This window comes from Coregonus clupeaformis, chromosome 32 (genome assembly GCF_020615455.1).
Source record: "Coregonus clupeaformis isolate EN_2021a chromosome 32, ASM2061545v1, whole genome shotgun sequence".
Taxonomy (NCBI): Eukaryota; Metazoa; Chordata; class Actinopteri; order Salmoniformes; family Salmonidae; genus Coregonus; species Coregonus clupeaformis.
The window spans coordinates 3,135,841-3,163,340 of record NC_059223.1 but is presented as its reverse complement, the minus strand read 5'-3'; the positions used below and the strand labels follow the sequence as shown (position 1 = coordinate 3,163,340).

General features: G+C 46.9%; 1 protein-coding gene and 1 long non-coding RNA gene across 2 annotated transcripts in view; both read right to left on the bottom strand.

Moving 5' to 3' along the window:
* The window catches only part of LOC123482414, a 52,143-nt gene extending 35,452 nt beyond the window's left edge, over positions 1-16,691 (bottom strand). The window contains exons 1-2 of the long non-coding RNA XR_006657700.1: positions 16,497-16,691; positions 9,583-9,693 (exon numbers count right to left, since the gene is read on the bottom strand). This is a non-coding gene — a long non-coding RNA (uncharacterized LOC123482414). The remainder of the gene's footprint in view (positions 1-9,582; positions 9,694-16,496) is intronic.
* A 6,899-nt stretch (positions 16,692-23,590) lies between these two features.
* slc9a5 (solute carrier family 9 member A5) overlaps positions 23,591-27,500 on the bottom strand; it is a 124,564-nt gene continuing 120,654 nt past the window's right edge. The window contains exons 15-17 of the mRNA XM_041859576.2: positions 26,301-26,373; positions 25,523-25,654; positions 23,591-24,582 (exon numbers count right to left, since the gene is read on the bottom strand). Of these exons, the coding sequence (XP_041715510.1) occupies positions 23,975-24,582; positions 25,523-25,654; positions 26,301-26,373 (813 nt within the window). The 3' untranslated portion in view covers positions 23,591-23,974. The remainder of the gene's footprint in view (positions 24,583-25,522; positions 25,655-26,300; positions 26,374-27,500) is intronic.

Below are 27,500 nucleotides of genomic sequence, written 5' to 3'. Positions count from 1 at the left end.
CAGTACCAAAAAAAAAAGCAAGCATTCAGTTTTCCTGGCAACTTGTCGGTCTTAATTGCGTGTTAGTCAGACAGCCTGAAGCGCCATGTAAACAGCTGATGACTGTTAAGAACCAGTTATGAAGAGCGGGGCAGTCTGACAAGGAGTAGCCTATGCAGACTGACTAAACACAGACTATAGGAATTACTAGGGTTGGGGCGGTATCCAGATTTTCATATCGTCATACAGTCCTTCTCTCATACCGGGATATACGGTATTACCAGCTTTGTACACAAGGGGGGGCCGAAAACACGCAAAAAAAAAAAAACATTGAGTGTCCATTACCAGAATGATAACTAAATTAGCACAAGTAATAGCGAATTTCAATGGATAAATATGCTAACGAGCGCTAACGAAAATAAACAAATAGCCAAGACAGGCAATCGAGCTCATAAAGTTACACATACAGTACTCATTTTTGGTGAGTTTGGAAATTTACAAGCAAATGTGAAATGAGAGACATTGTGAGAAAATGAACAAAGTTTTGACACAAATGCTAGTCTGAAGAAAGAACAGTTCTGGATCTGGAGCAGCATGTCTACACGCTGGGTCTGTGTGGAGTCTGGAGTCGCTAGGGCAACGGGCCTGCCTGCTCTGAGAAGAGAAGAGGGGGGCCGAAAACGCAAGGAAATCAAGATGGTAGCAGCTGTACAGAGAAGTCATCCGAAGGGCTTTGACTTCTCAAACACGGCAGAACGCTAACACAATATGATGCCGCGCCACCTTATTAATTCAGCCACTTACTTAAATTAACTAGCAAATTAAACTTAGGGGGACAAGTTAATGCAGAATTCTGCGGGGTTTTTTCACGCAGGAAAAAAAAGAAAAAATGCATAAGAATATCTTTCAGCGTTTTTGTAAACGCAGACGTAAAATGCCTCGTTGTAATTTTTCCGCTCGGCATCAGACTAATTCCGCGCTTCAGTTTGACTTCTCCACTAGGATGGAGCATTCAGGAACGGCCATTCTATCAACAGTGTTCTGACTGATGTGAAGCTACTTTTCTCCAGTAATATGCAAGATTAACTTTAAGCAAAACATTTGGAAATATAGCTGGCTACATTCTTTCTATGATAAACATTAGAAATACGATGGCCATGCATAGTTTTTTACAAAAAAATACCTTGCTTTTTATAATAATAATAATATAATAATATGCCATTTAGCAGACGCTTTTATCCAAAGCGACTTACAGTCGTGCGTGCATACATTTTTGTGTATGGGTGGTCCCGGGGATCGAACCCACTACCTTGGCGTTACAAGCGCCATGCTCTACCAGCTGAGCTACAGAGCTCATTTACTTGTGTGGCTGACAGCCAAATAGCGTTTCACTTCTTGTTGTCATCTGATGAAAATTAAGCTATTTTCTGCCGAATGTTTGGAATCAACAAGACTCTTCCTAGAGCTGGCCGCCCGGCCAAACTGAGCAATCGGGGGAGAAGGGCTTTGGTCAGGATGTGACCAAGAACCCGATGGTCACTCTGACAGAGCTCAGGAGTTCCTCTGTGGAGATGGGAGAACCTTCCTTAAGGACAACCATCTCTGCAGCACTCCACCAATCAGGCCTTTACGGTAGAGTTGCCAGACGGAAGCCACTTCACAGCCCGCTTGGAGTTTGCCAAAAGGCACCTAAAGGACTCTGACCATGAGAAACAAGATTCTCTGGTCTGATGAAACCAAGATTAAACTCTTTGGCCTGAATGTCAAGCGTCACGTCTGGAGGAAACCTGACATCATCCCTACGGTGAAGCATGGTGGTGGCAGCATCATACTGTGGGGATGTTTTTCAGCGGCAGTCAGGATCGAGGAAAATATGAACGGAGCAAAGTACAGAGAGATCCTTGATGAAAACCTGCTCCAGAGCGCTCAGGACCTCAGACTGGGGCGAAGGTTCACCTTCCAACAGGACAACAACCCTAAGCACACAGCCAAGACAACACAGGAGTGGCTTCGGGACAAGTCTCTGAATGTCCTTGAGTGGCCCAGCCAGAGCCTGGACTTGAACCTGATCAAACATCTCTGGAGAGACTCTGGAGAGAGCTCCCCATCCAACCTGACAGAGCTTGAGAGGATCTGCAGAGAACTGGAGAAACTCCCCAAATACAGGTGTGGCAAGCTTGTAGCGTCATACCCAAGAAGACTGGAGGCTGTAATCGCTGCCAAAGGTGCTTCAACAAAGTACTGAGCAAAGGGTCTGAATACTTATGTAAATAAGGTATTTCTGTTTTTGTAAACATTTCTAAAAACCCGTTTTCACTTTCTCATTATGGGGTATTGTGAATAGATTGATGAGGAAAATAATTAATTTAATCAATTTTAGAATAAGGCTGTAACGTAACAAAATGTGAAAAAAGGGAATGGGTCTGAATACTTTCAGAATGCACTGCATATATGTATTTTTACTAATCGATACTTGGAGTCAAAGTATCGATTAAATATCATCAAAAATAATATCGCGATAAGTAACTGTATCGATATTTCCCCCCATCACTCCTTACAACATTCTTTCTATGATTACAACTCAAGTAACAGAAGTCTCAATAAGGTACAAACTACAAAGCATTAGCAAATCACTCCTGTTCCTACATAATGAAGAATAAAAAGGAAGGAGGAGGAAGGAAGGAAGGAAGGAAGGAAGGAAGGAAGGAAGGAAGATAAAGGAAGGAAGCAGAAAGAAGAAAGAAGGAAGCAGAAAGATGGAAGAAGGAAGATGGAGGAAGGAAGATGGAAGATGGAGGAAGGAGGAAGGAAGAAGGAGGAAGGAGGAAGTTGGAAGAAGGAGGAAGGAAGATGGAGGAAGGAAGAAGAAAGGCACTCTGGAATCAGACAGATACAGTAGATGCTAGACCGGCCCCGTGTCCATGTCTCATTACAGACCCTGTTAGAAGGACCAGAGGGGAGTGTCCTGTCTGTCCACGTCTCATTACAGACCCTGTTAGAAGGACCAGAGGGGAGTGTCCTGTCTGTCCACGTCTCATTACAGACCCTGTTAGAAGGACCAGAGGGGAGTGTCCTGTCTGTCCACGTCTCATTACAGACCCTGTTAGAAGGACCAGAGGGGAGTGTCCTGTCTGTCCACGTCTCATTACAGACCCTGTTAGAAGGACCAGAGGGGAGTGTCCTGTCTGTCCACGTCTCATTACAGACCCTGTTAGAAGGACCAGAGGGGAGTGTCCTGTCTGTCCACGTCTCATTACAGACCCTGTTAGAAGGACCAGGGGGGAGTGTCCTGTCTGTCCACGTCTCATTACAGACCCTGTTAGAAGGACCAGAGGGGAGTGTCCTGTCTGTCCACGTCTCATTACAGACCCTGTTAGAAGGACCAGAGGGGAGTGTCCTGTCTGTCCACGTCTCATTACAGACCCTGTTAGAAGGACCAGGGGGAGTGTCCTGTCTGTCCACGTCTCATTACAGACCCTGTTAGAAGGACCAGAGGGGAGTGTCCTGTCTGTCCACGTCTCATTACAGACCCTGTTAGAAGGACCAGAGGGGAGTGTCCTGTCTGTCCACGTCTCATTACAGGCCCTGTTAGAAGGACCAGAGGGGAGTGTCCTGTCTGTCCACGTCTCATTACAGACCCTGTTAGAAGGACCAGAGGGGAGTGTCCTGTCTGTCCACGTCTCATTACAGACCCTGTTAGAAGGACCAGGGGGAGTGTCCTGTCTGTCCACGTCTCATTACAGACCCTGTTAGAAGGACCAGAGGGGGAGTGTCCTGTCTGTCCACGTCTCATTACAGACCCTGTTAGAAGGACCAGAGGGGAGTGTCCTGTCTGTCCACGTCTCATTACAGACCCTGTTAGAAGGACCAGAGGGGAGTGTCCTGTCTGTCCACGTCTCATTACAGACCCTGTTAGAAGGACCAGAGGGGAGTGTCCTGTCTGTCCACGTCTCATTACAGACCCTGTTAGAAGGACCAGAGGGGAGTGTCCTGTCTGTCCAGGTGTTTCTGACCGGTCATCATCCCATCCTAACAGGCCTGTCGTCTGGCTCTCTCTGACACAGCTAACAATCAACCCCTGATTTATACCTGGGAGTTCAGGGAGACTGATACCTCTCCTAACAATGACATCAGTCACCACCAGAGGTAACAGGAAGTCAAAACACGAGCCATGATCCATCTGACTTCAGGGACATCAATGATCTGTTCCCTCTAAGTTGAGCCAGGGGCAATGAGGGACATCAATGATCTGTTCCCTCTAAGTTGAGCCAGGGGCAATGAGGGACATCAGTGATCTGTTCCCTCTAAGTTGAGCCAGGGGCAATGAGGGACATCAGTGATCTGTTCCCTCTAAGTTGAGCCAGGGGCAATGAGGGACATCAATGATCTGTTCCCTCTAAGTTGAGCCAGGGGCAATGAGGGACATCAATGATCTGTTCCCTCTAAGTTGAGCCAGGGGCAATGAGGGACATCAATGATCTGTTCCCTCTAAGTTGAGCCAGGGGCAATGAGGGACATCAATGATCTGTTCCCTCTAAGTTGAGCCAGGGGCAATGAGGGACATCAATGATCTGTTCCCTCTAAGTTGAGCCAGGGGCAATGAGGGACATCAGTGATCTGTTCCCTCTAAGTTGAGCCAGGGGCAATGAGGGACATCAATGATCTGTTCCCTCTAAGTTGAGCCAGGGGCAATGAGGGACATCAATGATCTGTTCCCTCTAAGTTGAGCCAGGGGAAATGAGGGACATCAATGATCTGTTCCCTCTAAGTTGAGCCAGGGGAAATGAGGGACATCAATGATCTGTTCCCTCTAAGTTGAGCCAGGGGCAATGAGGGACATCAATGATCTGTTCCCTCTAAGTTGAGCCAGGGGCAATGAGGGACATCAATGATCTGTTCCCTCTAAGTTGAGCCAGGGGCAATGAGGGACATCAATGATCTGTTCCCTCTAAGTTGAGCCAGGGGCAATGAGGGACATCAATGATCTGTTCCCTCTAAGTTGAGCCAGGGGCAATGAGGGACATCAATGATCTGTTCCCTCTAAGTTGAGCCAGGGGCAATGAGGGACATCAATGATCTGTTCCCTCTAAGTTGAGCCAGGGGCAATGAGGGACATCAATGATCTGTTCCCTCTAAGTTGAGCCAGGGGCAATGAGGGACATCAATGATCTGTTCCCTCTAAGTTGAGCCAGGGGCAATGAGGGACATCAATGATCTGTTCCCTCTAAGTTGAGCCAGGGGCAATGAGGGACATCAATGATCTGTTCCCTCTAAGTTGAGCCAGGGGCAATGAGGGACATCAATGATCTGTTCCCTCTAAGTTGAGCCAGGGGCAATGAGGGACATCAATGATCTGTTCCCTCTAAGTTGAGCCAGGGGCAATGAGGGACATCAATGATCTGTTCCCTCTAAGTTGAGCCAGGGGCAATGAGGGCAGAGCCTCTACCTGTCCTTTAATGTTGTTTGTCATACAGTAATGTCGTTCCCAGACACTCTGCCCAAATGCTGAAGGGTCTGGTGGACCAACGTGTCAAACTTGGCTCGTTCCCAGACACTCTGCCCAAATGCTGAAGGGTCTGGTGGACCAACGTGTCAAACTTGGCTCGTTCCCAGACACTCTGCCCAAATCCTGAAGGGTCTGGTGGACCAACGTGTCAAACTTGGCTCGTTCCCAGACACTCTGCCCAAATGCTGAAGGGTCTGGTGGACCAACGTGTCAAACTTGGCTCGTTCCCAGACACTCTGCCCAAATGCTGAAGGGTCTGGTGGACCAACGTGTCAAACTTGGCTCGTTCCCAGACACTCTGCCCAAATGCTGAAGGGTCTGGTGGACCAACGTGTCAAACTTGGCCTTCGTGGGGCCTCCCGAGTGGCGCAGTGGTCTAAGGCACTGCATCGTAGTGCTTGAGGCGTCACTACAGACCCGGGTTCGATCCCAGGCTGTGTCACAGCCGGCCGTGAACGGGAGACCCATGAGGCGGCGCACAATTGGCCCAGTGTGGTCCGGGTTAGGGGAGGGTTTGGCCAGGCCGGGATGTCCTTGTCTCATCGCGCTCTAGCGACTCCTTGTGGCGGGCCGGGCGCCTGCAAGCGGACTTTGGTCGGCAGTTGTACATTGTTTCCTCCGACACATTGGTGCGGCTGGCTTCCGGGTTAAGCGAGCAGTGTGTCAAGAAGCAGCGCCACTTGGCATGGTCATGTTTCGGAGGACACATGGCTCTCGACCTTCGCCTCGCCCGAGTCTGTACGGGAGTTGCAGTGATGGGACAAGACTGTAACTACCAATTGGATATCATGAAATTGGGGCGAAAAATAGGTAAAATTGAAGCAAGATAAGGAGAAACTCCTGGTGCATAGGCATTGGCTTAATCTACCAACCAATCATGTCCCACAATACCCTCCCCCTACATGTCTTGTGCACCTCAAGTTCCTGCCCGGGTCGCAGTCGTGTGATTCGCTAAAATTAAAAATGATGAGAAATACTTTACTCAGTAAGGTCACTCCCATTAAGGCCAACTATGAACGGTTGATATACCAGCCTTATATAGGCTGGGACGACGTGAACGGTTGATATACCAGCCTTATATAGGCTGGGACGACGTGAACGGTTGATATACCAGCCTGATATAGGCTGGGACGACGTGAACGGTTGATATACCAGCCTTATATAGGCTGGGACGACGTGAACGGTTGATATACCAGCCTTATATAGGCTGGGACGACGTGAACGGTTGATATACCAGCCTGATATAGGCTGGGACGACGTGAACGGTTGATATACCAGCCTTATATAGGCTGGGCGCAATAGCCTGGGACGACGTTCGTCACACAATGACAGAGGACTAGCTCATGCATTGCTACATTTATAGCAGAATATACTGAGAATAAATACCTTAGAAACTAGAGCTTAAGCTTAAATCAATGTTCCGCTAAATACATTATCCCATTAGAGTTTGCAAAAACGGCAGAATCCAAACGTCACGTCGACCCAAAATGGTTTGACTTGATAACGTGTCTGCCTGTATACTGTGGTTTTGCATTTCCTCCATGACTGCAGCAAGGGACATTCCCCAAAAAATTTTTTGCTCAGAAATGCCACCGTATTATTAGATCAAACTGAAGGAAATGATTGAATGATTTAATTTACCACTGATGTTTATCATCAGTCAAGAAGACAAGGTGGCATTTCATACAGAGTTATATTAGCATAGAAAACCCACCAGTGTGTTTCCTTCTCTCCGGTTGGTTCTGTCAGCACAGGTTAATATGCCTCCATCCAGACATGCGGCGGTCCTTCCTCTCAGGTTGTGGCCTAAATGGCGCCCTATTCCCTATATAGTGTGCACTACTTTAGACCAAGGCACTATGGGCTCTGGTCAAAAGTAGTGCACACTAAATAGGGAAGAGAGTGCCATTTAGGATGCTATCTTTCTCTGTTCTCCTCCTGTAACACCTTCCAACCTGTTTTCCTCCTGTAACACCTTCCAACAGCAGTCAGTCTGTAATACAGATTCCCCTGAGTCCTCTCTGTCTCCCCTCTCTCTGTTCTCCTCCTGTAACACCTTCCAACAGCAGTCAGTCTGTAACACAGATTCCCCTGAGTCCTCTCTGTCTCCCCTCTCTCTCTGTTCTCCTCCTGTAACACCTTCCAACAGCAGTCAGTCTGTAATACAGATTCCCCTGAGTCCTCTCTGTCTCCCCCCTCTCTCTCTGTTCTCCTCCTGTAACACCTTCCAACAGCAGTCAGTCTGTAACACAGATTCCCCTGAGTCCTCTCTGTCTCCCCTCTCTCTCTCTGTTCTCCTCCTGTAACACCTTCCAACAGCAGTCAGTCTGTAACACAGATTCCCCTGAGTCCTCTCTGTCTCCCCTCTCTCTCTGTTCTCCTCCTGTAACACCTTCCAACAGCAGTCAGTCTGTAACACAGATTCCCCTGAGTCCTCTGTCTCCCCTCTCTCTCTGTTCTCCTCCTGTAACACCTTCCAACAGCAGTAAGTCTGTAACACAGATTCCCCTGAGTCCTCTCTGTCTCCCCTCTCTCTCTCTGTTCTCCTCCTGTAACACCTTCAACAGCAGTCAGTCTGTAACACAGATTCCCCTGAGTCCTCTCTGTCTCCCCTCTCTCTCTGTTCTCCTCCTGTAACACCTTCCAACAGCAGTCAGTCTGTAATACAGATTCCCCTGAGTCCTCTCTGTCTCCCCTCTCTCTCTCTGTTCTCCTCCTGTAACACCTTCAACAGCAGTCAGTCTGTAACACAGATTCCCCTGAGTCCTCTCTGTCTCCCCTCTCTCTCTCTGTTCTCCTCCTGTAACACCTTCCAACAGCAGTCAGTCTGTAACACAGATTCCCCTGAGTCCTCTCTGTCTCCCCTCTCTCTCTGTTCTCCTCCTGTAACACCTTCCAACAGCAGTCAGTCTGTAATACAGATTCCCCTGAGTCCTCTCGGTCTCCCCTCTCTCTCTGTTCTCCTCCTGTAACACCTTCCAACAGCAGTCAGTCTGTAACACAGATTCCCCTGAGTCCTCTCTGTCTCCCCTCTCTCTCTGTTCTCCTCCTGTAACACCTTCCAACAGCAGTCAGTCTGTAACACAGATTCCCCTGAGTCCTCTCTGTCTCCCCTCTCTCTCTGTTCTCCTCCTGTAACACCTTCCAACAGCAGTCAGTCTGTAACACAGATTCCCCTGAGTCCTCTCTGTCTCCCCTCTCTCTCTCTGTTCTCCTCCTGTAACACCTTCCAACAGCAGTTAGTCTGTAACACAGATTCCCCTGAGTCCTCTCTGTCTCCCCTCTCTCTCTGTTCTCCTCCTGTAACACCTTCAACAGCAGTCAGTCTGTAATACAGATTCCCCTGAGTCCTCTCTGTCTCCCCTCTCTCTCTGTTCTCCTCCTGTAACACCTTCCAACAGCAGTCAGTCTGTAATACAGATTCCCCTGAGTCCTCTCTGTCTCCCCTCTCTCTCTGTTCTCCTCCTGTAACACCTTCCAACAGCAGTCAGTCTGTAACACAGATTCCCCTGAGTCCTCTCTGTCTCCCCTCTCTCTCTGTTCTCCTCCTGTAACACCTTCCAACAGCAGTCAGTCTGTAACACAGATTCCCCTGAGTCCTCTCTGTCTCCCCTCTCTCTCTGTTCTCCTCCTGTAACACCTTCCAACAGCAGTCAGTCTGTAACACAGATTCCCCTGAGTCCTCTCTGTCTCCGTGCTTCAGTCTTAAGCCCTTAGAGTATACATTTGAAACATATAAAGTATAGAAGGTTGGTGTATAGAAGGTTGGTGTCCCTCACCTGGAGTATGCTGCTAACCACCATATAAAGTATAGAAGGTTGGTGTCCCTCACCTGGAGTATGCTGCTAACCACCATATAAAGTATAGAAGGTTGGTGTCCCTCACCTGGAGTATGCTGCTAACCACCATATAAAGTATAGAAGGTTGGTGTCCCTCACCTGGAGTATGCTGCTAACCACCATATAAAGTATAGAAGGTTGGTGTCCCTCACCTGGAGTATGCTGCTAACCACCATATAAAGTATAGAAGGTTGGTGTCCCTCACCTGGAGTATGCTGCTAACCACCATATAAAGTATAGAAGGTTGGTGTCCCTCACCTGGAGTATGCTGCTAACCACCACGTATAGTCTGCCACACACAGACGGATCCTCTCCCTGCTCTATATCCTCTTAGGCCCCAGCTTCCTCTTAAGGGCAGACTGAGGACATCTGAAAGGCAGAGACAGACTCAGGTTGGGTTGCCAGGTTGGGTTTCCAGGTTGGGTTGCCAGATTGGGTTGCCAGGTTGGGTTGCCAGGTTGGGTTGCCAGGTTGGGTTGCCAGGTTGGGTTGAAGTGGAGAGGGTTTCAGAACCCAGACACAGACCCTTACAGTTACCTGCCAGAAGGAGTTCAATGCCAGACAAGATTTCTGGTTCAGACGCCGCTCTCTAACCCACAGATGTTTCTGGTTCAGACGCCGCTCTCTAACCCACAGATGTTTCTGGTTCAGACGCCGCTCTCTAACCCACAGATGTTTCTGGTTCAGACGCCGCTCTCTAACCCACAGATGTTTCTGGTTCAGACGCCGCTCTCTAACCCACAGATGTTTCTGGTTCAGACGCCGCTCTCTAACCCACAGATGTTTCTGGTTCAGACGCCGCTCTCTAACCCACAGATGTTTCTGGTTCAGACGCCGCTCTCTAACCCACAGATGTTTCTGGTTCAGACGCCGCTCTCTAACCCACAGATGTTTCTGGTTCAGACGCTGCTCTCTAACCCACAGATGTTTCTGGTTCAGACGCTGCTCTCTAACCCACAGATGTTTCTGGTTCAGACGCCGCTCTCTAACCCACAGATGTTTCTGGTTCAGACGCCGCTCTCTAACCCACCGATGTTTCTGGTTCAGACGCCGCTCTCTAACCCACAGATGTTTCTGGTTCAGACGCCTGCTCTCTAACCCACAGATGTTTCTGGTTCAGACGCCGCTCTCTAACCCACAGATGTTTCTGGTTCAGACGCCTGCTCTCTAACCCACAGATGTTTCTGGTTCAGACGCCGCTCTCTAACCCACAGATGTTTCTGGTTCAGATGCCTGCTCTCTAACCCACAGATGTTTCTGGTTCAGACGCCTGCTCTCTAACCCACAGATGTTTCTGGTTCAGACGCCTGCTCTCTAACCCACAGATGTTTCTGGTTCAGACGCCTGCTCTCTAACCCACAGATGTTTCTGGTTCAGACGCCTGCTCTCTAACCCACAGATGTTTCTGGTTCAGACGCCTGCTCTCTAACCCACAGATGTTTCTGGTTCAGACGCCCGCTCTCTAACCCACAGATGTTTCTGGTTCAGATCGTTGGCACAGACAGGTCTGGTGACATTTAGGTTGGACTCAATCTACCACCTGGTCCAAAGTAGTGCACTCATAGGGAGTATGTCATTTGGGATGCAGTCCTATGGGTTATGTTTGGAAACACTACTGATGGTGTTGAGAGTGACGAGCTGGCCTTCATCAGCAACCAGAACTATTCTAATCCACTGCCTCTCCAATTCTGGAAAATAAAACATGTCTTCACAAAGTTGAACAGAAGAACGTTAAGCTAGTCTATTTGTTTTCTTGAATGAAAGGAATTTGGAGGAGGTGGCTAGGGCTGGCTAGAGATGCCAGAGAATAACAGGAAGGGACCGCAAAATGTTAGCACAACTCAGGCTTCAGTTGGCAAGACTTCTATGTAAAATACCTAGAAAATGCTCCAGCTTACCTGGACACAACATGTCCTGTTCTGAAGACCAAGGTGTGAGATTGAGCAATGTGTGTTTTCCTAAATATGTTCTCCCCTCTACAGGTATCCCGCCCAGGTAGGGTTAGTACAAACAGTCCTCCCACCTGTAACCCAGCAAACATGCTGTCACAGAGCTGACGGCTGCCTTACGCAACATACATATCTATAGCTGCTGGGGGAATATCTTTAAATTAAAGCCAGGGGCACAAAATATACATCTCCTTCAAATGTTGATATTTGGTTGCATTGACAACCAAAACACAATTCAATATCACTTTTGCAATTCAGTAAATAGCCTATTAACTTCTAAACTAGTTAAAGACCAGTTGAAAAACGGGGAGGTGTTGGGTTGTGGGTTCAAAATGCACCGCTTCTCTTTAAATACATCACTCATTGCTTAAAGCCACACCCAGGCACAGCTACCAAACGGAGCAAACATATCTCCTCTGTTCAAGAAAGTTCAAGAACGTTTTGGGAAAACGTGTCATTCAGTACAAACCGTTGCGCAACGTAGCAAACGTTCAAGCGAACTGAACACACACCCTCTTAGGTCACATTAATGTTCTATTACACAACGGGTGGGTCTAATCCTGAATGCTGATTGGTTAAAAACTGCATTCCAGCAGGTGTCTAATCCACAAATTACCACAGGCTAAATCTATGACGTTATAATGACTATTTACTCTGTTCCATCTGACTGCCCAATCCACTGTCTCATCAGCCCAGCCAGGCAATTTATAAACTTGATCTCCACTTTAAAAACCATCTAGACATTATCTCACATTTCTTTTAGACTAACATTTGGTTTTCAACAGCGGAGATTTGTATAAGCCTTGCTGTATGTCTCCGACATTTGCAACATTGTTTTCAATATTCAAATTAAATCTCCAGCTGTCCCATAGTAATGAACGGGTTGGGACGAGACAGACAGGCAGCATTTCTCAGCCAGTCGAAATCATGAATCAGCTGACAACATTTTTATGGATATATACAAAGAAATGTAAATTGAAAAAAGGTAAAAGGAAACGAAGTGCAGCTGGTTTGCATCTTTCCAGCTTCAGTTTGAAGTGACTGTGTTAGCTGTGTTGTTAGCTAGCTCCTCTGAACAACAGTGTCCTGAGGTGTGAGCATATTTTCTTTGCCAGGCGAAATGGCACCTCATTAGCTCATTGTTATGGATGTTTCCAAATAAATGTCACTAGAAAATCAAAATCAAATCAAATTTTATTGGTCACATGCGCCGAATACAACAGGTGCAGACATTACAGTGAAATGCTTACTTACAGCCCTTAACCAACAGTGCATTTATTTTTAACAAAAAAAGTAAAAATAAAACAACAACAAAAAAAGTGTTGAGAAAAAAAGAGCAGAAGTAAAATAAAATAACTGTAGGGAGGCTATATATACAGGGGGGTACCGGTGCAGAGTCAATGTGCGGGGGCACCGGCTAGTTGAGATAGTTGAAGTAATATGTACATGTGGGTAGAGTTAAAGTGACTATGCATAAATACTTAACAGAGTAGCAGCAGCGTAAAAAGTATGGGGTGGGGGGGTAGTGCAAATAGTATGGGTAGCCATGATTAGCTGTTCAGGAGTCTTATGGCTTGGGGGTAGAAGCTGTTGAGAAGTCTTTTGGACCTAGACTTGGCACTCCGGTACCGCTTGCCGTGCGGTAGCAGGGAGAACAGTCTATGACTAGGGTGGCTGGAGTCTGTGACAATTTTGAGGGCCTTCCTCTGACACCGCCTGGTATAGAGGTCCTGGATGGCAGGAAGCTTGGCCCCAGTGATGTACTGGGCCGAACGCACTACCCTCTGTAGTGCCTTGCGGTCGGAGGCCAAGCAGTTGCCATACCAGGCGGTGATGCAACCAGTCAGGATGCTCTCGATGGTGCAGCTGTAGAATTTTTTGAGGATCTGAGGACCCACGCCAAATCTTTTCAGTCTCCTGAGGGGGAATAGGCTTTGTCGTGCCCTCTTCACGGCTGTCTTGGTTTGTTTGGACCATGATAGCTCGTTGGTGATGTGGACACCAAGGAACTTGAAGCTCTCAACCTGTTCCACTACAGCCCCGTCGATGAGAATGGGGGCGTGCTCAGTCCTCTTTTTTTTCCTGTAGTCCACAATCATCTCCTTTGTCTTGGTCACGTTGAGGGAGAGGTTGTTGTCCTGGCACCACACGGCCAGGTCTCTGACCTCCTCCCTATAGGCTGTCTCATCGTTGTCGGTGATCAGGCCTACCACTGTTGTGTCGTCGGCAAACTTAATGATGGTGTTGGAGTCGTGCCTGGCCATGCAGTCATGGGTGAACAGAGAGTACAGGAGGGGACTGAGCACGCACCCCTGAGGGGCCCCCGTGTTGAGGATCAGTGTGGCAGATGTGTTGTTACCTACCCTTACCACCTGGGGGCGGCCCGTCAGGAAGTCCAGGATCCAGTTGCAGAGGGAGGTGTTTAGTCCCAGGATCCTTAGCTTAGTGATGAGCTTAGAGGGCACTATGGTGTTGAATGCTGAGCTGTAGTCAATGAATAGCATTCTCACGTAGGTTTTCCTCTTGTCCAGGTGGGAAAGGGCAGTGTGGAGTGCAATAGAGATTGCATCATCTGTGGATCTGTTGGGGCGGTATGCAAATTGAAGTGGGTCTAGGGTTTCTGGGATAATGCTGTTGATGTGACCAGCCTTTCAAAGCACTTCATGGCTACAGACGTCAGTGCTACGGGTCGGTAGTCATTTAGGCAGGTTATCTTAGAGTCCTTGGGCACGGGGACTATGGTGGTCTGCTTGAAACATGTTGGTATTACAGACTCAGTCAGGGACATGTTGAAAATGTCAGTGAAGACACTTGCCAGTTGGTCAGCACATGCTCGGAGTACACGTCCTGGTAATCCGTCTGGCCCTGCGGCCTTGTGAATGTTGACCTGCTTAAAAGTCTTACTCACATCGGCTACGGAGAGCGTGATCACATAGTCATCCGGAACAGCTGGTGCTCTCATGCATGCTTCAGTGTTGCTTGCCTCGAAGCGAGCATAGAAGTGGTTTAGCTCGTCTGGTAGGCTTGTGTCACTGGGCAGCTCGCGGCTGTGCTTCCCTTTGTAGTCTGTAATAGTTTTCAAGCCCTGCCACATCCGACGAGCGTCAGAGCCAGTGTAGTACGATTCAATCTTAGCCCTGTATTGACTCTTTGCCTGTTTGATGGTTCGTCGGAGGACATAGCGGGATTTCTTATAACAGCTTAAACAAATGCAAATGCAGCTACTTTGCTGTTATTCTGGCTACACTTTTTGACGTGACTGTAAATTAGCCGTAGTTGGCTTGCTAGCAAGCAAGGAATAAGAACGTTGCCAGCCAGTATGGCAATGGAACATTTAGAACGAACGACTGGGTCGCGTCCATAGATACAGAACAAAAAGACTGAACGACTGGGTCGCATCCATAGATACAGAACAAAAAGACTGAACGACTGGGTCGCGTCCATAGATACAGAACAAAAAGACTGAACGACTGGGTCGCATCCATAGATACAGAACAAAAAGACTGAAAGACTGGGTCGCGTCCATAGATACAGAACAAAAAGAATGAAAGACTGGGTCGCGTCCATAGATACAGAACAAAAAGAATGAAAGACTGGGTCGCGTCCATAGATACAGAACAAAAAGACTGAACGACTGGGTCGTGGCTCTGGCAACCGAACTGATAGAATGAATGACAGGCCGGCTTGGGTAGCAACCCTAGATTTATGTCGGGACTATATCTTGTGGAAGGATGAAATAGTATGAATAAATTAATAAAAATAACGTTTTTACTGAAAATCTGTCAATCATTATTTTAATATGGTGGTAACCCATTGTATAAAAGTGATAATGCCCTCGAAGCTGGTGTTTGGAGGATATATTGGCATGGTTTGCCAGCCTGAGACGAACAACACCTGTGACAATAATATATCCTCCAAACACCAGCATCTCGGGTATTACCACTTAAATAATGCCCTAAAAGTCTCTGGTCAAATAGTTTGCTAGTTCCTTTCCCCATCCTCTCTCTGCTAGGCCCACTAAGAGAGAAGTAACGTTACATCTTTCTCCAATAAACTGTAGCTTTCACCTATCACCTCCTTTTAAAAAAATGTTTTAATGACGATATAATACAAAATGACTAGGAAGCTAGGTAGGGAGAAACATATCAAACTCTGTATGGATCACGTTTAGCTGACATTAGCTAGCTAACATTGCCTGGCTCTAGCTGAGTCTTGTGTAACTTTATTGGTTTGGATGTAGCTCAGTTGGTAGAGCATGGCGTTTGCAACGCCAGGGTTGTGGGTTCGATTCCCACGGGGGGCCAGTATGAAAAAATAAATAAAAAATCATGTATGCACTCACTAACTGTAAGTCGCTCTGGATAAGAGCGTCTGCTAAATGACTAAAATGTAAATGGAAAAATGAGTCCAACCAACACACAGTCTCCAGATGTTCTGTCCCAAAGCTAACTGGCGCCAATGCCTTCCCAGCGAGCTAACCAACTAGCTAACGTTGCCTGACTCTAGCTGAGTCTCCAGATGTTCTGTCCCAAAGCTAACTGGCGCCAATGCCTTCCCAGCGAGCTAACCAACTAGCTAACGTTGCCTGGCTCTAGCTGAGTCTCCAGATGTTCTGTCCCAAAGCTAACTGGCGCCAATGCCTTCCCAGCGAGCTAACCAACTAGCTAACGTTGCCTGGCTCTAGCTGAGTCTCCAGATGTTCTGTCCCAAAGCTAACTGGCGCCAATGCCTTCCCAGCGAGCTAACCAACTAGCTAACGTTGCCTGGCTCTAGCTGAGTCTCCAGATGTTCTGTCCCAAAGCTAACTGGCGCCAATGCCTTCCCAGCGAGCTAACCAACTAGCTAACGTTGCCTGACTCTAGCTGAGTCTCCAGATGTTCTGTCCCAAAGCTAACTGGCGCCAATGCCTTCCCAGCGAGCTAACCAACTAGCTAACGTTGCCTGGCTCTAGCTGAGTCTGTGTAACTTCTTGGTTTGGAGTCCAACCAACACACCGACTCCCAAAGCTAACTGGCGCCAATGCCTTCCTAGCGAGCTAGCTAACGTTAGCTAGATGGATATTCTCAAAGCTAAACAGGATCGTTGTCAGGAGCAACGTTGGTTGTAGTGTAAAATGTTGGGAATAAAAACGATCAAAGGACCTTTTACGAAACCCTAAAAGTTGCACTCCACAATTACTAACATTATTTGACCTTTTATCTGGCTACAAATCTACAAACTTACCAGTGAAACTCCAACATCTTTCCACAGAGTTTCTTTGTAGCTAGCTACTAGCGTCGGTCGAGTAGCTGGTTTCCATTAGATAACACAGCCTCAAAGTCGGATACATCACAAACATTTATGAACACAAAAATGTGCTTTTTGGTCTTAATTTAGGGTTAGGCATAAAGTTAGCAGTGTGGTTAAGGTGAATGTTAAGGTTAGGTTTAAAATCCGATTTTAAGAAGATCATTTGTAGAAATGGGCGGGGTGTACGACTTTGTGACTGTGTTAACTAGTGACGACCCGAGTAGCTTGTGGAGTGATGCAAGCGTGTGATTGGTTACTGTTTGGACATGCGATTGAGTCTCCACTGTTAATTGGCCTAGACACATGTGAATCACTCAGTGCAAGCGTGTGATTGGTTACTGTTTAGACATGCCATTGAGTCTCCACTGTTAATTGGCCTGGACACATGTGAATCACTCAGTGCAAGCGTGTGATTGGTTACTGTTTAGACATGCCATTGAGTCTCCACTGTTAATTGGCCTGGACACATGTGAATCACTCAGTGCAAGCGTGTGATTGGTTACTGTTTAGACATGCCATTACATTTACATTTACATTTTAGTCATTTAGCAGACGCTCTTATCCAGAGCGACTTACAGTTAGTGCATACATTATTTTATCGAACCCACAACCCTGGCGTTGCAAACGCCATGCTCTACCAACTGAGCTACATCCCCTGCCGGCCAAATCCCTCCCCTACCCTGGACGACGCTGGGCCAATTGTGCGCGCCGCCCCATGGGTCTCCCGGTCGCAGCCGGCTACGACTGAGCCTGGATTCGAACCAGTTGACATGTGATTGAGTTTCCACTGTTAATTGGCCCGGATACATGTGAATCACTCAGTGCAAGCGTGGCCTGAGCACTTGCACACTGGTCAAGATCAGGGATGGCCAACACAAAGTGCAATTTCGAAATGTGGTTGTGCTTCAGAAGTTTTTGTCTTGTTAGGTCAGTCACTGATAGTCAATTAACCCATGTCATCAAAAACATTTTTGATTGCTAAATTATTTTAGCGGCCAGCTATCTAAACTTTTTATCGTGGTTGAATATCTGGCCCGGGGCCCCCATTGATTTTGTTAGTCAGTCTCACATAGATATCATATTAAACACTGCAAACATTTCTCTCCAGCCAATGGCAGAATGTGTACAATTGCAGGAAATTAGCTGTTAAACAGTAACTTACCCTCTCCACCTTTTGGCAACATTTTTAGAATTGTATGAAATGAGTTATAAAATTGCAAAATCTTCTCTCCACCCTATGGAAAATTGTGTAGAATTGCAGCAGACTTGCTTTAACTGCAATATTTTCTCTACACCCCATGGCAAAATGTGTAGAATTTCACAAAATCTACTCCAAAACATTAAAAATGTCTCTCCGCTGTCAAGAGGGGCACCACAAAAGTGTTTTGCTCGCGATGTGGGGGGGGGTAGGGGAATGGACGTGGGTAGGTAGACTGCGGCCCCTCATCAAAGTTGCCCTCCCTGGTCTAGATAGACTGGCTGGATGCACAACCACAATCTTCCAGAGGATTTGTAAGTTAATATTTTCATTCTTACAACCCCAAATATCTTTATAAAGAGTAGACATGTCTGTGTAGTGCTGTGCAAATGTTTTTTTATTGTTATTCGTCTCTCATTATCCAATAGCAAGTCAGTATAATAATAATACAGTATTCCCACATACTGTAGCTAAGTGAAAGACATGACCTCTGACCCTTCTGTTGGACATACTGCAGCTAGGTGAAATACATGACCTCTGACCCTTCTGTTGGACATACTGCAGCTAGGTGAAATACATGACCTCTGACCCTTCTGTTGGACATACTGCAGCTAGGTGAAATACATGACCTCTGACCCTTCTGTTGGACATACTGCAGCTAGGTGAAAGACATGACCTCTGACCCTTCTGTTGGACATACTGCAGCTAGGTGAAAGACATGACCTCTGACCCTTCTGTTGGACATACTGCAGCTAGGTGAAATACATGACCTCTGACGCTTCTGTTGGACATACTGTAGCTAGGTGAAATACATGACCTCTGACCCTTCTGTTGGATATACTGTAGCTAGGTGAAATACATGACCTCTGACCCTTCTGTTGGACTGGACTGAATGTGACCGAGTGAAAATCAGGATGAAAATACAACTTGTGTTCTCTACAGTGTCTGTATCCTATCTCTTCCCTATATAGTGCACTACATTTATCCAGAGCCCTATGGTCCCTGGTCAAAGGTAGTGCATTACATAGGGAGCAGGGTTCCATTTGGGACGTAACCCTAATGACGTCATCTCTAGCTGTCTCCAGATGCAGTCTGTAGTTTGGACAAAATGTCACATTAGCACATGCTGTAAATGCAGAGTTCTCCTTTGAGCGGCCCAGCTTGGGGAGTCCTACCCAGTCTTACCCAGTCCTACCCAGTCCTACCCAGTCCTCTGGGATGTTAGAGAATACCTCTCCTTTATCTACTAGATCCCCCCCCCTCTGCAGTCACAGGTGTGCATCCCAAATGGCACCATATTCCCTATATAGTGCACTACTTTACCAGAACCCTCTATGGGCCATGGTCTAAAGTAGTTCGCTATATAAGGGTGCCATTTGGGATGCAGAGAAGCCTCTGGATGTGCCAGATACCCTTCGTCAAAAGGCAGGACGTGCCACACTTCAGTGGTGAGGGGGGCAAACCGAACCCACTGAAATGATTATTATTGTTAATGACATCTGTTTGTGTATTGACAGAGCTGACATCCTTAGTATCCCTCAGAGTGGGATTTAGACATATAGAGAAATAAAGCACATGAGCAACAGTATTAATTCAGAAAAGCTCTCATTTTATTTACTTTGTTTCTGGGCAAAAGCCAAGGTTAACATTTTGGCACAGACATGTTTCATTTAATTTCCGTACAACAACCCGTCGAATCGCAGATAAAAACAAACGCTTTCAAAGCAAAAAAAGAGTCATAAAAAAAAAGACAGGACTTCAGAACATTCCTATGTTGTGTCTTGTTGTGAGTGAATAGTTAGAAACGGAAAGGGTTTAAGTGACAGATAGCATAACAACTTAAACAACAACGTTGACAAGCAGCTCAAGCGCTCAAATTAAACAATGTTCAACACTGCGGCTGCACTCGGTCTTCCAGACAAGCAGCTGGTACCACGCTAGTCAAGGCTTGTGTCCCAAAATGGCACCCTATTCCCTATATAGTGCTCTACTTTAGACCAGACGCCTATGGGACCTGCTCAAAAGCAATGCACTATCAAGGGAATAGGGGTGCCATTTGGGACGAACCACGGTCTTTTCTTCTTACAAGGCACAACATCCCTCTATTAAAACACATCACCTTTTACTTTGCTCATTGGAGAGTTTGTGGCTTTAAAACTACAATAACAACTGAATGATTGCGCCAGAGATATATTTACAGTAGGCTGTATCCCTATGGGGGCTCTGGATTGTGCTCTCTAAAGACAGTATGGAGGGGAGTGTTTATTGTCAGTAAACTGATTGTTTTACGTTGCCACATTATAGACAGACAAGAGTATCAATGAGCTCAGCTCTAAATTAAGATTTCATGTGAATCTTTGGCAAAACATACAGTACCAGTCAAAAGTTTGGACACACCTACTCATTCAAGGGTTTTTCTTTATTTTTTACTATTTTCTACATTGTAGAATAATAGTGAAGACATCAAAACTATGAAATAACACATATGGAATCATGTAGTAACCAAAAAAGTGTTAAACAAAATCAAAATATATTTTATATTTGAGATTCTTCAAATAGCCACCCTTTGCCTTGATGACAGCTTTGCACACTCTTGGCGTTCTCTCAACCAGCTTCATGAGGTTGTCACCTGGAATAACAGGTGTGCCTTCTTAAAAGTTAATTTGTGGAATTTATTTCCTTCTTAATGCGTTCGAGGCAATCAGTTGTGCTGTAACAAGGTAGGGGGGCTATACAGAAGATAACCCTGTTTTGTAAAAGACCAAGTCCATATTATGGCAAGAACAGCTCAAATAAGCAAAGAGAAACAACAGTCCATCATTACTTTAAGACATGAAGGTCAGTCAATACGGAAAATGTCAAGAACTTTGAACGTTTCTTCAAGTGCAGTCGCAAAAACCATCAAGCGCTATGATGAAACTGGCTCTCATGTGGACCACCACATGAATGGAAGACCCAGAGTTACCTCTGATGCAGAGGATAAGTTCATTAGAGTTACCAGCCTCAGACACATCTCAACATCAACTGTTCAGAGGAGACTGCGTGAATCAGGCCTTCATGGTCGAATTGCTGCAAAGAAACCACTAATAAAGGACACCAATAAGAAGAAGAGACCTGCTTGGGCCAAGAAACACGAGCAATGGACATTAGACCGGTGGAAATCTTTAATTTGGTCTTGAGTCCAAATTGGAGATTTTTGGTTCCAACCGCCGTGTCTTTGTGAGATGCGGTGTGGGTGAACGGATGATCTCCACATGTGTGGTTCCCACCGTGAAGAATGGAGGAGGAGGTGTGATGGTGTGGGGATGCTTTGCTGGTGACACTGTCTGCGATTTATTTAGAATTCAAGGCACACTTAACCAGCATGGCTACCACAGCATTCTGCAGCGATACGTAATCCCATCTGGTTTTGGCTTAATGGGACTATCAATTGTTTTTCAACAGGACAATGACCCAACACACCTCCAGGCTGTGTAAGGGCTATTTGACCAAGAAGGAGAGTGATGGAGTGCTGCATCAGATGACCTGGCCTCCACAATCCCCTGACCTCAACCCAATTGAGATGGTTTGAGATGAGTCGGACGGCAGAGTGAAGGAAAAGTAGCCAACAAGTGCTCAGCATATGTGGCAACTCCTTCAAGACTGTTGGAAAAGCATTCCAGGTGAAGCTGGTTGAGAAAATACCAAGAATGTGCAAAGCTGTCATCAAGGCAAAGGGTGGCTATTTTGAAGAATCTCAAATCTCAAACATATTTTGATTTGTTTAACACTTTTTTGGTTACTCCATGATTCCATATGTGTTATTTCATAGATTTGATGTCTTCACTATTATTCTACAATGTATAAAAAATAGTAAAAATAAAGAAAAACCCTTGAATGAGTAGGTGTGTCCAAAACGTTTGACTGGTACTGTATGTACCAGTCCATTATACATTTAACTAATTTATGATTAAAACAACTTCATTACATAAATACACAATAGAACAGTGTGTTCATCTCACCTATGTATTATTAAGATAGGTTTGTGTTAAGATATTGTAAAAGGTCAAACATGGGCACTATTGTTGTGCATCCACGAAATGACAATAATAATAATAATAATAATATGCCATTTAGCAGACGCTTTTATCCAAAGCGACTTACAGTCATGTGCGCATACATTTTTACGTATGGGGGTGGTCCCGGGGATCGAACCCACTACCCTGGGCGTTACAAGCGCCATGCTCTACCAGCTGAGCTACCGTCACCTTTGACACCTGTCCACCCGCTTTACACAACAAAAGAAAAAGCACATTAGCCTAAATCCTAAATCAGCATGAATCCCTCTAATGTAGCAGTAACAGAGTAAGGCAATGGATGACAGGATCTAGAGACATCATCATATTAAAGAAATTGTCACTTTAAGCTCTTCTATAAAACTTTGGTCATTAATAAAACAAATCTTTTTTTTTTTAGCTTTTGCAAAGTTTTTTTTTGTAGCAGCATTTACAAAGAAATGTCTTCTGTTGTTTTATATCAGAGAAGCTATAATAAATAGAAGTTAGAGGCGGACAGGCCATACAGACGCTGCGTTCGCTCGACACACAAAGGACAGACGGGGGGGGAGGGGGGGTAAAGGTAAAGTGCTGCTTTTAAGTCACTAGGGGGGGGATTCCCTACGGGCCTCTGGTCAAAAGTAGTGCACTATATAGGGGGATAGGGTGACATTTGGGACGTATGCTATGATTGACCTGCTCTGACTGTACATGATGCGAGAAACAAGAGAAAGTCCTCCCTGATGAATACCACCAGTAACTACTACCTGTGACGTGGAGTAGTGAGTTATAAAGACATTATATTCAATACTGTGGCTCCCTCAGGCTTCCTGACGTCCTGGCTCAACACCACAGAGGGGATGAGAGGAGTAGGTCTGCATAGACAGGTCTGAAGACAGCACAAACAGATCTGGGACCAGGCTATGGTCATCAAGCATCAATGCTGGGGTTTGGGAAATGTATGAAATTAAAGAGACTTTCATGGATCTGATAATATCATAGCCTGGTCCCAGATCTGCTTGTGCTGTCTTGTCAACTCCTATGGTTGTTGTTATTGCTGTTTGGCCTGACCATGACCATAGGAGTTGGGTAAGAGAGCACAAACCAATCTGGGAGCAGGATATGGTCATCAAGCAACAACACTCTCTCTGGCCTGGCGTTAGGGAAGTTTATAAAGAGAGAAACTTCCATCTCTCTCTCTCTCTCTCTCTCTCTCTCTCACTCTCACTCTCACTCTCACTCTCTCTCTCTCTCTCTCTCTCTCTCTCTCTCTCTCTCTCTCTCTCTCTCTCTCTCTCTCTCTCTCTCTCTCTCTCTCTCTCTCTCTCTCTCTCTCTCTCTCTCTCTCTCTCTCTCTCTCTCTCTCTCTCTCTCTCTCTCTCTCTGACGTTTTCTCTCTCTGTTCTAGTGGGTCAGGGAGGGGAGGAGAGGGCTGGGGGTTGAATGTAGCTTTTGATGTGGCAGTCCGGCTGTAGACAGATATATTTCCAATAGGCTTACATCTTGACATTGACTTACATTCAAGTGTATGAAACAGACAGGGCAGAACCTCAACACCTGCAGGGAGCTGGGGGGGAATATAAATGCATAATATGAAAACTGGTATTGTTTTACCACATGGACGGACGGCCCCAACCCTGGACCACAATGCACTGTGTCTGTCTATCTGTGACTGTACCAGCTGCCACATTAAATCTCTCAGTCTGCGTCCCAAATAGCACCCTATTCCCTACATGGTGCACTATGTTTGACCAAAGCCCTATAGGGGCCCTGGTCAAAAGTAGTGCACTATATAGGGAAAAGGGTGCTATTTGGGACGCATAAACATACTTCCTCAATATCATCATCACCGTATTAGTCCAACATCCTGTGTCTGATCTATAGAGACTTTGGAGCTAGAGTTATTGAAGGAGATGACGTTTGTCACTCATCATCTGGAGTGAGAAGTACCAGAGCTGAGGGGTTGGTCGGCCTGAGCTGGTGTGGTTGGGTGTGTGTTCTGTTGTGTGTGTGTGTTCATGGTGTTGAGTGTGTGAGGGATGTGATTGCCCATAAAAGCTGATCTAAAAATCAGTCTTGCGTCGTTCTCCCTAGTGGTATTGGTTAGGACTTGGGGAGCTAAGCTGATCCTAGATCTGTGCCAACAGGGGCAACTGTAACCAGAGATGTGGTCGGAGCCATTACAGCTGAGTGGGCCCTCTGCTGCGCGCCAGCGGCTCACTGCCAGGAGGGGGCGCTGTGACCAGGCTCCTCAGGTACACACAGGGGTTCCTCCTCCGCCCTAGACCCTGGGCCAGTGGGGGAGGGGGTGGGGGGCCAGGGGGCCTCACAGAGGATGACATGAGGGGCTGCAGCTCCTGCTCCTGGTCAGACAAGGCCCCTTCTTCCTCCTCCTTCTCCTCTCCTCCTGGAGGGAACTCAAACCGAGCGATGCCCTGAGCCACTATTGACCCCACTCCTCCTCCTCCAGCCCCTCTGGATCCAGAACCGGCCCCGCTCACTCCACTACCAGAGTACGAGACAGGACGGGGCCCACCCAGCCTGGAGAGGGCGCTGACGCGGGGGTGTAGGGGTTCTACGGGGCCCGGCGGGGAGCCCAGGCTCTCTAAGGAGGAGATGCTCTGGTTCCAGGCCTGCTGCAGATCTATGGGGATGATCTTAGTAGCCTCCATGGAGACACACACCGGCAGGGTTCCAATGCCCCCCTTCCAGGGCAGGTTCCTCTCACCGCAGGTTGGGGACGGGGGGGCCACGGAGGGGCTCTGACACACCTCCAGACCAGCCGGGACTGAGACAGGACACAGGTCAGACAGAGGAACATACAGTCAGGATCCTGGCTGTAACATTACAATATATCTAAATACCATCTCTGGCATACTTACATTTTAACATTTTTTTTACATTTTAGTCATTTTAGCTGACGCTCTTATCCAGAGCGACTTACAGTTAGTGAGTGCATAAATTTTTCATACTGGCCCCCCGTGGGAATCGAACCCACAACCCTGGCGTTGCAAGTGCCATGCTCTACCAACTGAGCTACACTGTATCTAGCAGACATCAAAATACTTTAAAAACAATGAATACCCAATGTGTGTCTTTACATTTTGATATTCTATTGATTCTAATGAATTAATATTCTTACTTTCTTTTGTATTATTATTCTTTGTTGTATTTTACCCCGTTTCCCCAATTTCGTGATATCCAATTGCGATCTTGTCTCATCGCTGCAACTCCCCAAAGGGCTCGGGAGAGGCGAAGGTCGAGTCATGCGTCCTCCGAAACATGACCCGCCAAACCGCACTACTTAACGCCCGCCCGCTTAACCCGGAAGCCAGCCGCACCAATGTGTCGGAGGAAACACCGTTCACCTGACGACCGAGGTCAGCCTGCAGGCACCGGCCCACCACAGAGCGCGATGAGCCAAGTAAAGCCCCCCCCCGGCCAAACCCTCCCCTAACCCGGACGACGCTGGGCCAATTGTGCGCCGCCCTATGGGACTCCCGGTCACGGGCCGGTTGTGACACAGCCTGGGATCGAACCCGGGTCTGTAGTGACGCCTCAAGCACTGCGATGCAGTGCCTTAGACTGCTGCGCCACTCGGGAGGCCATGAATTCATATTCTAATGAAGATATTCCAAATTACAGTTCATGTATTAATACAATATTAGACAGGGACACAAGGCCATTTTCTGAGGTTTCTAGTCTCCCCTGTGTCAATGTGTCCTTACCAGATTTGGGCCGTTCTTTGGGCGTCTCTGGAACCTTTCGAGCCACGAAGGTGATGCCAATGTCCTCCTCCTTCTCTGGCTCCAAGTCCTCCCCCTTCTCATCCTCCGAATCCACTGGCACTACCATAGGATCTGAGGGGGCATCACAGACACATGAACACTACACTACCCACAATGCACCATCACAGGATCTGAGGGGGCATCACAGACACATGAACACTACACTACCCACAATGCACCATCACAGGATCTGAGGGGGCATCACATACACATGAACACTACACTACCCACAATGCACCATCACAGGATCTGAGGGGGCATCACAGACACATGAACACTACACTACCCACAATGCACCATCACAGGATCTGAGGGGGCATCACAGACACATGAACACTACACTACCCACAATGCACCATCACAGGATCTGAGGGGGCATCACAGACACATGAACACTACACTACCCACAATGCACCATCACAGGATCTGAGGGGGCATCACAGACACATGATCAATGCACTATGACAGCAACTCTTATCTTTTTTTTTTTCTACTTCAACCAACTCCTATGCTCTGTCCCTGTGTCCACACTAGTGTGAACCAATGTTTTGGCCGAGCATCCTAGATAATGTACTAGTGTGGATATTGGAATGTAGCCCTAGATTCCAGTACCCACAGAAATTGTTTGAGTGACAGCTGGGAACACAGGTTATGATGGAATGATATTGAAATCATAGAGGCCAGACTCAATTTCCGGTGTGTTTAGTGAGTGACCCACCTTTGTCTTGCCAGCTGACGTTTCGTCGAGGTTTGTCGTTGAGGTCCTGTTCTTTTACGTCTGATCCTCTTCGCTGTGGGAGGGAGAGAAAACACCAGTTCTAATGTCTATTACAGGAAGGACCCACAGGAAACCAGTTCTAATGTCTATTACAGGAAGGACCCACAGGAAACCAGTTCTAATGTCTATTACAGGAAGGACCCACAGGAAACCAGTTCTAATGTCTATTACAGGAAGGACCCACAGGAAACCAGTTCTAATGTCTATTACAGGAAGGACCCACAGGAAACCAGTTCTGATGTCTATTACAGGAAGGACCCACAGGAAACCAGTTCTGATGTCTATTACAGGAAGGACCCACAGGAAACCAGTTCTGATGTCTATTACAGGAAGGACCCACAGGAAACCAGTTCTAATGTCTATTACAGGAAGGACCCACAGGAAACCAGTTCTAATGTCTATTACAGGAAGGACCCACAGGAAACCAGTTCTAATGTCTATTACAGGAAGGACCCACAGGAAACCAGTTCTAATGTCTATTACAGGAAGGACCCACAGGAAACCAGTTCTAATGTCTATTACAGGAAGGACCCACAGGAAACCAGTTCTAATGTCTATTACAGGAAGGACCCACAGGAAACCAGTTCTAATGTCTATTACAGGAATGGCTGGAATGGAATCAATGGAAACGGAGTCAAACATATTGTTTCCATGTGTTTGATACCATTCCATTGATTCCATTCCAGCCAATACCATGAGCCCATCCTCCTATAGCTCCTCCCACCAGACTCCTCTTATTACTTCATATTTCTCCCTTCCACAACAGAGAACGCTCCAAGGCCCTGGCTATCCCGTTGAAGGCCCTTGGCTATCCCGTTGAAGGCCCTTGGCTATCCCGTTGAAGGCCCTGGCTATACCGTTGAAGGCCCTGGCTATCCCGTTGAAGGCCCTTGGCTATCCCGTTGAAGGCCTTGGCTATACCGTTGAAGACACTGGCTATCCCGTTGAAGGCCCTGGCTATACCGTTGAAGGCCCTGGCTATCCCGTTGAAGGCCTTGGCTATACCGTTGAAGGCCTTGGCTATACCGTTGAAGGCCCTGGCTATCCCGTTGAAGAGCCCTGGCTATGTTCATGAATGTAAATCCTGGACACACACAGATATTGGTTTAATGAAGACTTTGGTAGCTGGCTGGCAGTGGA